General features: G+C 46.1%; 1 protein-coding gene across 3 annotated transcripts in view; it reads right to left on the bottom strand.

Annotated features, from left to right (window-relative positions):
- Positions 1 to 283: 283 nt before the first annotated feature.
- SH3KBP1 (SH3 domain containing kinase binding protein 1) overlaps positions 284 to 10,686 on the bottom strand; it is a 388,497-nt gene continuing 378,094 nt past the window's right edge. For all 3 annotated transcript variants that reach the window (XM_056131073.1, XM_056131074.1, XM_056131075.1), the window contains 3 exons: positions 9,878 to 10,140; positions 3,454 to 3,517; positions 284 to 2,789 (listed from right to left, as the gene is read on the bottom strand). In XM_056131073.1, the coding sequence (XP_055987048.1) occupies positions 2,748 to 2,789; positions 3,454 to 3,517; positions 9,878 to 10,140 (369 nt within the window). In that variant the 3' untranslated portion in view covers positions 284 to 2,747. The remainder of the gene's footprint in view (positions 2,790 to 3,453; positions 3,518 to 9,877; positions 10,141 to 10,686) is intronic.

Genomic DNA, 10,686 nt, shown 5'->3' with positions numbered 1-10,686 from the left:
CCATAATTTAATGATTTGTGCACTTAAAGTGGGTAGGCCTATGTAGATTTTTTGTTCCAATGTAAATGTAGAAATGGATTGTTTCAAAACATAATTTACAGCCACATATTTTAACAGATTGTCTTTTCACTTGGGTGAAGAAATAGTGGGGAAGAATGCACACTATATTCCAGGTTTTATGAAGATGTTTGCATAATGGTAATCAAGTTGTGAAAAGGGGAGAAAAATGGTTTAAATTTCAACAAATCATTCCTCTTGGCATCATGACAACTTTGGACAAAAATATTTTCACAAAATTTCATTTTAATTATCTTCTTTACAAAGCACAATACTTAAGACTTTTCTAAATACAACTTTAGAAAATGAAGCAAAAAAATAATCTCCATAGATGCTGGTTGAGTCCATGCTGAATGCAAAAGAATTTTTTCAAAAGTGATACTTTCAAGCTTTCAATATTCTTGCTGGGTTCATTTTGAAAGAGTAAAGGTGGTGTCTATTCAGGAAGTGGCTTGTCCATTTCCAGGATGTTGAATCCTCTTGCTGATTTAGCCCAAGGGGCAGTAATGAAACTGGATACACCGACTTCTATCATCAACTCTCCCTCTCTTTACACAAAGAAAACCAAAGGTTCAAGGGAAGATGGTAGCCCTCTCTTCTCCAGGTCACCAGTGCCCCATGAGGGTGCTGCAACCTTTCTATTCAATTATCAACGATCCTACTCTGTATACACATTATAGAAAACTAGGGATAGAAACTTAGGGCTTTCCTAATTTTCTACAGAAAATTAGGGATTTTCAGGATGGGTAAATGGGAAATACAAACGTCAAAGAACCCAATCCTCATTCGTATATTAGGTGGTGTGAAATCTCTGAAGGCTTCAAGTTTAACATAGAAATGCTTAGAACAGTCAAGGGGTACAGGAATGTTTGATGCTGCCCTTGGGCGCTGGATGCTCCTGGCTCCGAGCACACTGGGCATGTCTGCTACAGAGGCAGCATGTCCGGACATGGGAATGAAGGCTGGGGATTTCTTTCTTTCTCTTCCCTTAACTGTGTCCCTACCCTGAAATGCCAGGGTGTTTGGGCTCTGGGTAAATACTCTGGGGAAGTAGCAGCCTCAAGCAGCAAGGATGAGCATGTAGGCAAGAGAAGGTGGGATAAGGGAAGGAAAAAGAGAAGGAAAGAGACAGTTATTCAAATAACTTCCATGATCAGTAATGGAATTTTTTTGCATCACTCCTTCAGCGTTATCAAGTCTCATTCTTTGTGGTTGTGCAAATATATTAATGCTTAGTTTCACTCTAAAACTCATGAAATAGACAAAGCAGCTTTTAGAAACACATAAAACAGCTTCAGGGGCCATTAAAGGACAACTCCCACCCCCACCCCCCCAATCCCCAGACAATCTTGCAATACAGTATGCCCCTTATTTAGCTAAGGATGAGAAAAACAGTTTACATAGTCTAAGGCTGAACTGTTCATTGGCTACAAAGGGAAAGCAGACAAGCAAACACCAGTTTACTTGGGAAAGAAAAAAAGCAATACCATAAATGCAAGAAAGAGCCGATGGCTACACTTCAACAAGAGCCTCCCCATTCTCTTGGACCTGAGAAAGGGGTTACAAGAGAGCAAGGCCAATGACATTCTATGAGTACAGTTTAAACAATGACACACACGGATAGCCCAGTGCAGTAAATAATACAACTTCCCCCCCGTATTTTTAATTGCATTTTATTTTTATTTATTTTTGATTCAATAATGCATATTCTGTTCACGCAAAAGGTGCAAAGGACAGGAAGCAGGGGTTTAACTTGGCTGATGAAAATCAAGCAGGGGTGACATTTTTCTAGTTCCATTAACAACCTAAAACTAGAACTTAAAAGTCGCAGCTGGCGCCACCGAGTAAACCAGGCTTCACAGATGTCTCAACTGTGGCAAGGTACAAGAAGCTTTGAAGACAGTGGCCTCTAGTGGACTTAGAATAGTGACTAAAATAACATTGTTTTTTTTTTCTTTTGTTTATTTGTGGGTTTTTTTTTGTATTTGTTTTGTTTTTTGAATCATGGTAGCTGCATCACAAAAGCTCCAATCAAGAGGGTGGTAAAAAGAAGGCACAGATCATTGCAAATACCAGGTTTTCTCTTTCTCCTTTTGAAAACACACCATCATAGGTGAGCTAAAATTGATTAGGGTGGTGGGGTTTGCTGGCAGGGATGAGAACAGGTTGGGCCTCAAATTGCGTATGGAATAGAATCTCAGAGGACGACACAAAGCGAGGCAGCTTTCAGCCTGAAGCAAAAGTACAGGGCACTCGCTCCGGACTAGGTATGATACACACAATGGGGGAACTGGTGACAAAACACGATTAAAAAAATCATAAAATTATAAAGCTTGTAAACGAATAATCTGAAGTTACATTTTATTAATGGAAAATATCATCAAAATAGTACCACTATGGACTAAACTGCCTGAGTTTTCATTTCGCATGAGATCTCATGGTAGAAAAGCCTTTAGCACAATTTGCTCTTTTAAAGTCACAACCAGTGCCAGACCCAGGACTAGACCATGGGGAATATTCTCCTCTTGGATGGAATTTGTGTTGTGCTATCAAGACTTTTGTGCTAATCTTTCAAACAGGGACATAGTGAGGCAAACCTGTAATCTTTTGGCACACGGTTATTTTGGCTGGGGCAGAGAATTTGAGTCTAGGACTCAGAATGAATAACGCAAATTTCGGTTATCAAGTATTCATTTTGATTGAAGAGCTTTCTTTATGTCATTAACTTCCATCTATAAAGAAAAAACAAGAAGTGAACAAAATCACAATGAATTGCTCAGTTGGTTAGCAGCGGAAAGATAATCAAGTTGGTGAACTGAAAGAAAAGAATCTATCTGAGAGTTTTAAAGGCCAAAATGGGTGAAATGACATCGGAGTGGAGGGCTGATGACAATGCTAGAAATGACAGAAACCTAAGAACCAGGCACACAGATGTGATGCTCTAGGAAATGAGGGAGGTTGCAACTGCAGGCGACCAGCATTCAACCTCTGTCAGAATGCCTGGAAGGTGCTGTGACGGGGCCCAAAGGGGTATCTGTCAGCATCCCTAAGTGATGGTGAAGAGTTCATCTAGCCTTTCCTTAAGCAGCTTGGGTTCCAGTTGTTCCCAAGGCAAATATCATGAGGCTTCCAGAAACTGGGGTGGGGAAACTGCTTGCAGGAGATGGTTCCGAAAAATTCCAAACGAAGAAGTCCTTTATAGGACACATTTATGAACTGTCTCCCTTCCTCAAGGACTTCCCAGATCCCAAGAAAGGAGGTTAAGTAAAGATATACAATTCGAAGAAAACTGCTAGTGGAAGCGAACTGCAAAAACAATCACTTCATTTCGAAGTCCTGATGTTGACCCTGTCCCCTAACTCAGCCTCTCACAGGCATCGGAACCCAGGAACCCACCTGCAATCGAAGGCGGATTTTCTTCTCTTCGTCCAACTCTGAGAGTAACTGCTTAATCTCTCGTCTGCAAAACAAGATGTAGTGCAATAAAATCAAAATCCACAGATAAGAAACCTCATGGTGATACATTAAAAATAAAAATAGTAAAAAGATAAAAAATAAAAAAATAAAAATAAGATGGTGTCTGCACACAAATTTTTGTAACAATTTACACTAAATCCAGCTCCCGGACGAGACCAGTGCAGTCAGTCTCCTGCCCCTGCGCCTGGCTGTTCCTCACTGGGGTCCCCTGGAGGGGAGCGAGTTGAGCTTTCCTCCCCGCCCCGACCAGGGCTCCGGCAGCCGAAGACCTCCAGGACCAGCCACCACCATGCTGAGACCACTCTCCACACACATGAAGGTACTGGCAGAGGGACAAAGCCATGCGGGTTCCGGGGCCGAGATCTCCAAGCCTACTCGAACTGGAGTCGAGCATCCTCCACCCAGATCCTCCAAATTCCAGTAGGCGGGGGTCACACCCACCACCTGGCCCCCTGGCACCGTGTAATCCCATCAACGGCCAAGACTCAGAGACTATAAAATCCAGCTCCTGGAACCGCGCGGCCGCATTTGCGGCCGCGCGACATCTTATCAGGACATCTTTTTATGATATCTTATTATCTCATTCCTACTTTGGACAAACTTGCAGGCTATCGAATATAGCCTGCCCACAGGGCAGAGTCTGGCCAACTCCCCGTGGCACACCAAATATGCCAAATACCAGTAACAATGATGGGTCTCATTCTCCTAAAGAGCCTTGAATATAATCTCATGGCTAGGATGAATGAGACGTTACTGGGACCTGCTCAAGGCAATCGACGAATAACAGGATGATGAATGAATGAATGAATGAAAATTATAGTGCATCCATACAACAGAATAATATGTAGCAATGTAAAAATAATTTAAAAAATGAACTATCAAAAAAAAAAGAAAGAAACCTTGGGACTGGGGAGATGGTCAAAAGGACTTAGTACATGCTTTGCGAGCAAGAGACCTGGGTTCAACCCCTAGTACTTCATGGTCCTTGGAACACCACCAGGTATGCCCCTTCACTCTAAGAGATAATAAACCTTATCACTATAAGACCTCTCCCACTTTTTAACAAAGGAAATGTAAGCAACATTGCATTTTGTTGGCACTGGTGTTGCTTAAAATTATTGCTGACAGGTTTGCCATTATTTGGGGGTTCCCAAACTGGGTAGCCATAAAATAGCAAGTCTGAAATGACCTTTGGGATTTCTTACTTCAAGGTCTTCTGAAAGAAGACGGGGAAACTGAAGCCCAGAGAGGGGTTCAGACTTATCCAGTGACTGGACTCCAGGTACGTCGGCTAACATTCTGTCACTCACCCCTTGGATGCTCCCTTTCTCACAGAAATGCTTGTCCTTAAGTGAACTTAGGGAATAGTCTTCAGAAATGTTTATTACTCTGCAGATATTTCCTTTATTTTCACAGCTTTCAGTCAATAAAAATCCACTGGGTAGTTAAGAAATATCTCACAAGAATCCCACAAATTCTGAAAGCTTAACACTTGGAGGTGAAATCACTGAATGAATAATCCAGCAAAAGGGTTTGAGAGAAAGTAGATGTGAGCAGTCTAATGCCTTTTCTGACACTATTAAGTGTAGTTGAACAGCACCAATCATCTTGCAATCTCTGGGTTCTATACTTAGGGCATCACAGCCACTCAACATCTGGGCATAGGGCTGGATTTCATTTTCAGACATCAAACACAAGATTTGACATCCCTGTCATTGGGCCAGTGTCCTGAGACTTCTGCCAACACAATGGGGTTTCTAACATGGACCAGCAGGACTAATGACTGGATTTATTCAAGTACCATGATTCTCGGCAGCACTTGTACTGGGCTCAGGAGAGAAGCAGGAGGTGTGACCCTAAGCAAATGTCCCAATACTAGGAAGACAGGCATACAAAGCCTCCAGGGGTCCACGTCAGGGAGTTCTTTGCAGCAGGGTGTGTAAAGCGACTTCCTAAGCCTGCCTCATGAGCTGGGGGAGAAGGCAGCTGGAATAAAGAAGGGATCACTAAGTCAATGATGGTTGGAGGGTTCGTTCAGGATGGAAGATGCTTACTGAAAGTAGATAAAGGACCAAACATGATAACCTTTCAGTATCTGTATTGCAGACCATAATGCCCAAAAGTAGAGATAGATTATGGGAGAAATTGTCTGCCATGGAAACAGGGGGGGCAGTTGGAAAGGGGGAGTATAGTGGGGACATTGGTGGTGAAGAATGTGCACTGGTGGAGGGATGGGTGTTTGATCATTGCATGATTGAAACTCAAACATGAAAGCTTGTATCTCATAGTGATTCAATAATATTTAAAAATACATTTGAAATAAGTGAGAGACTTTCCAAGTCTTGGGCTAGTGAGAAAGAGCAGAAATCCACATGGAGGAAGGAGAAGAAGAGCCAGTGCAGCAGGCAGGGAAGAATCAGTACATTTTGGGAACAAGGACAGTCAGCGGAGACAACTAAAGGTGACACCAAGAGATAAGGTTGGAGAGCAAAGGGAGGCAACCCAGTAATGCTGGGTGTGAGGCTGAGGCTGTGGAAAGTGTGCTGATGTGTTGATTCAAGATGCCTGGGGTAGGGCCAGGGTGACCAGCTGTAACTGTGCTTCCCAGTGTGGGGAGGAAGCCAGGGTGGAGAGACCTGCAAACACTGGCAGTTCTGTATGTAGAGGCTGACACAGGCCATTTCAGATGTGCAGGAAGGTTCTTTTTAGAGGCCACCAGGACAGAAACTCAGCCCTGAGATCTGTCTGACCAAATGATGGACCTTCAGAAGGCTGAGAACCAGTGCTCTGGGATATATTGGGGTCACAGGGCCACAGGTCACTGTCTACAGAGGGGAATACCACCCAGGCATGAGGGGGACCTATGGGTACCCAAATCTGTGGTGGTCTCAGCCCAAGAGGAATGGGGATTTGAAGGTGTTAGGAGGTGGCTGATTCTGGGAGACCTTCTCTAGTTCCACCCTGTAGTTTTTACATGTTTATTGAGGGTCCCCTTCCAGGAGAGGCTAAGTTTGAAGGGCCCCAATTCCATGATATCATCTCTGAGCCTGAAGACCAAACCTGAATAGACCTACAATGTTCAAAGGGAGCCCCTCCCAAAACCTAGAAGAATGCTCTGGAGATGGGGGAAAGTTTGGAGGAGTTGTACAGGGAGATTAATTTAAAGGGTTGGAGCACAAGTTTTGCACATGGGGGCCCCAGTTTCGGCTCCCTGCACTGCAGGGTCCTGTGAGCAGGTGTAGCTCAAAAACAAACACACAAAACAAAAAAACAAAGCAAAACCAGAGCTTAGGATCTCTGTGGTTAAGACCATCTGGGAAATATACTTCTCACCTTCTCCATCTTTTTCTATACAGTGAAGATTCAGAGCAGTTCTTCAAAGAAATAAACTTATTTATTTATTAATTTTTGGGTCACACCCGGCGTTGCACAGGGGTTATTACTGGCTCATGCACTCAGGAATTACTTGTGATGATGTTCAAGGGACCATATGGGATGCTGGGAATCGAACCTGGGTCAGCCGTGTGCAAGACAAACACCCTACCTGCTGTGCTATCACTCCAGCCCAAATGATAAACTTTAAAAACTCCAATTATTCTCCATAGTATTTGAGCACAATACACTTTAGGGTCCTCCAGTCCTGTGGGGTGAGGCAGGTCTTGGGGCTTCTACCAACCATGGGCGCACTCAAAGGGGTGTGCCAGTGGATCTTGGTCATTCAGCCACGGGCACCTGCCCATTCAGTGGGCTGGGCACTGGGAATGTGCTCCCCCAAAGGCGCTGGAGTGTCCTGCTCTAGGTAATCCTAGGCTTTCCAAGTCCTACTCTGGAATCACCTCCCTGAGATGCTTTCCAACGTCCTCAAGAAAGTTAACCAATCTCTAAACTCTTTGAGCCTGTTTACTTAGATGAATACCTCCCCGTTTCCAATCCTTTCAGTTTTTGTTAGAGGCATCCCAGGGAACAATGATGTGTAGCACTGTAGCACTGTCCTCCCGTTGTTCATCGATTTGCTCAAGCAGGCCCAGTAACATCTCCATCGTGAGACTTGTTACTGTGTTTGGCATATCGAATACATCACGGGTAGCTTGCCAGGTTTTGCCGTGCGGGTGACATACTCTCGGTAGCTTGCCGGGCTCTCCAAGAGGGGCGGAGGATTCGAACCTGGCTCGGCTGGTCGGCTGCGCACAAGGCAAACGCCCTACCACTGTGCTATTGCTCCAGCCCCAATGATATGTAATGATTCTTTAGAGTAGAGACACTGAGGGAGTGTGCATATGGATATGCTCACAAAGAGAGCCTCTGTGGTGAAAATATCTCACCAATTGTAAAGTCTCAGGGTTAAAGAGTACCTTTGTGGCTGGAACAATAACTAAATGGACTGGAGCACACGCTTTGTATGTAGGAGGGCCAGGTACCAACCTTGGTACTGCATGGTTCCCAATGCATTGGGATAAGACAGGAAAGAAATAGTCCCTGAGTACAACTTGCTGTGACTTCAGACGAAAAAGTTTTCAAGACTCTTTACCCTGATGAACAGAGTTTAGAATCTGATCTCAAGATCAAAAATAGAACTCAATGGGGCTGGAGCGATAATGCAGTAGGGAGGGTGTTTGCCTTGTACATGGCGAATGTGAGTTTGATCTCAGGCACCTCATATGATCTCTTGAGCATTGCCAGGAATAATTCCTGAGTGCAGAGCCCTGAGCATCACCAGGTGTGATACTCCCCGTCCACTACCACCAAAAGAAAGAACTCAATAGGCTTTACTGCTTGTGTTGCCCAGTGCGGGACTGGATTCAGCTGCCAGGACTGTGGTTTCTGAGCACGTCCCAGAGTGATCCTTTAGCACAGAACCAGCCTCAAGCACCACTGGGTGTGGCCCCAAACCAGCACCAGAGAACGGGTTCCCTACATCCGTCTGAAACTCCACTTTCCCTAAATGCAAACCAGTCTCTCTCTTGGAGAGCTGTCTGCTGAAGAATGTGCTGTGTTTGGGAGCTGTGGGAAAGCAGACCATGGTGCCTGGCACAAAGGGGTGCTGGGCATCTGTTCTTTGGGGGATTTAAAGGATGCTCTTTGGGCTGCCTGCTGCAATCCTCCAAAGTGACACTCTGAGCAAGAAGGAAAGTGTCTCCCCTAGAGGGAGGCTGGGGGTAGGGGTGGGGGGCTGAGGGATGGTGGTGGGGAGATGGGGAACACTGATGGTGAGAAATGTACACTGGTGGAGGGATGGGCGCTGGATCAGTGGATGACTGAAACCCAATTATGAACAGCTTTATAATGGTCTATCTCATGGATATCCAATTTAAACTATTTTTTTTCAGATTTAGTTTTATGATCAAGTTATTTTTTTAATTTTTATTAGTGAAACACCATGAGGTACAGTTGCAGACTTACATTTTTTTTGTGCTTGGGTTTCAGTTATACAATGATCGAGTACCCATCCCTCCACCAGTGCCCATTCTCCACCACCACTAATCCCAGTATCCCTCCCAACCCCCAAACCCCCATCCTCCCTGCCTCTGTGGCAGGGCATTCCCTTTTGTTCTCTCTCTCCTTTGGGGTGCTGTGGTTTGAAAAAGAGGAATTGAGTGGCAATCATGTTTGGTATATAGTCTACTTTCAGCATGCATCTCCCATCCTGGGAGGATCCTCCCAACACCCTTTATTTGGTGCTCCCTTCTCTATCTGAGGGCAGTCTCCTGCCCCCGCGCCTGGCTATTCCTCGCCGGAGCCCCTTGGAGGGGAGCGGGTTGAGCTTTCCTCCCTGCCCTGGCCAGGGCCCCAGCAGCCAAAGACCTCCAGGACCAGCCACCACCATGCTGAGACCACTCTCCGCACACCTGAAGGTACCGGCAGAGGGACAAAGCCACGTGGATCCGGGGCCGAGAATGTAGCTTGCCCACACGGCAGAGTCTGGCAAACTCCCCGTGGCGCACCCAATATGCCAAATACCAGTAACAGTGATGGGTCTCATTCTTCTATAGAGCCTTGAATATAACCTCAGGGCCAGGATGAAGGAGACGTTACTGGGGCCTGCTCGAGGCAATCGACGAATAACAGGATGATCTGTGATCTCTATCTGAGCTCCCTTTTCCCCTAGCGTGTGTGGCTGGCCTCCAAGCCATGGAGCAATTTAAACTTTTTTTTTTAAAAATGTAATGTGGAGTTCATGCCCAGTTCAATCAGCTTAATAAAAGGCAGAATAAATAGCAGTACTCCTAAATTTAAAAAAAGTGACTCTCTTTGAGTTCTTGTCCTGGACCTGTGAAACAGAGCCCCATAGAGCCTCCCAACACCTACCCCCTGCCCCCAAATCACCCAGGGTAGGCCCACTCACTTCTGCTGGTCCTTCATGGTCTCGATGACGCTCCTGAGCTCACGGACCTGAGTCCTCAGCTCCTCCAAGGCTGCCTGGCTGCTGGCTGCAGGCTCTGTCTTTGGTTTGCCTTCCGCGCTGAACAGAGACGGGGAGTTGGCCCTGTGTCCAGTTGTTCCCAAAGAAGACAGTGGGGAGGGTGTTGCTGCCACCAGCGGGGCAGGCCCGCTGCCTGCTGCCATGCTCCCTGGCTTGGGGGGCAGCACAGCTTTGTTGTCAGACACCTGGAAGGAGGGAGGGCAGAGACGATTCAGTGACCCTCCCAGGGTCTTCTCTTCCACATGCCCCACCACTCATTTCCTTGTGCTCCAGTGGCACCCCCTGCCAGGGCCTACTCGGCACAAGCACCCCTTCTAGCATCTTCCTAGCTACATTTTGGTAACATGAGCAGAGTCCCGTCTCCTTGCTAGGCTCCACCAACTCTGAAGTCAGCAAGATCCTGTCTTGGCACTTGAGCTCAGAATCCCATAAGGTGTGGGCAAAGCGGCCCAGTCACAGGTGGCGGGAGGTGTGCTGGAGAAGCTAAGTACAGACAGCCTCCAATGGCTATGAAAGCAGTTCCTCCTGGGGCCCAAGAGCTAACACATGGGTTAAGGCACTTGTCTTGCATGCAGCCGACTCCGGTTCAATCCCTGGTACCACATACCAGTCCCTCTAGCACTGACAGCAGTGATCCCTGGGCACAGAGCCTGGAGTATTCCCTGAGCACCAGTGGGTATGGTCCTACCTTACCCCCAGTAAAAATGGAATTAACCATCTCTGAGGAAAGG

The sequence above is a fragment of the Sorex fumeus genome, unplaced genomic scaffold (assembly GCF_029834395.1).
Source record: "Sorex fumeus unplaced genomic scaffold, SorFum_2.1 ptg000086l, whole genome shotgun sequence".
In the NCBI taxonomy this organism is placed as follows: Eukaryota; Metazoa; Chordata; class Mammalia; order Eulipotyphla; family Soricidae; genus Sorex; species Sorex fumeus.
Note: the sequence above shows the minus strand (reverse complement) of the source record. Positions and strands in the feature narration are given on the sequence as shown.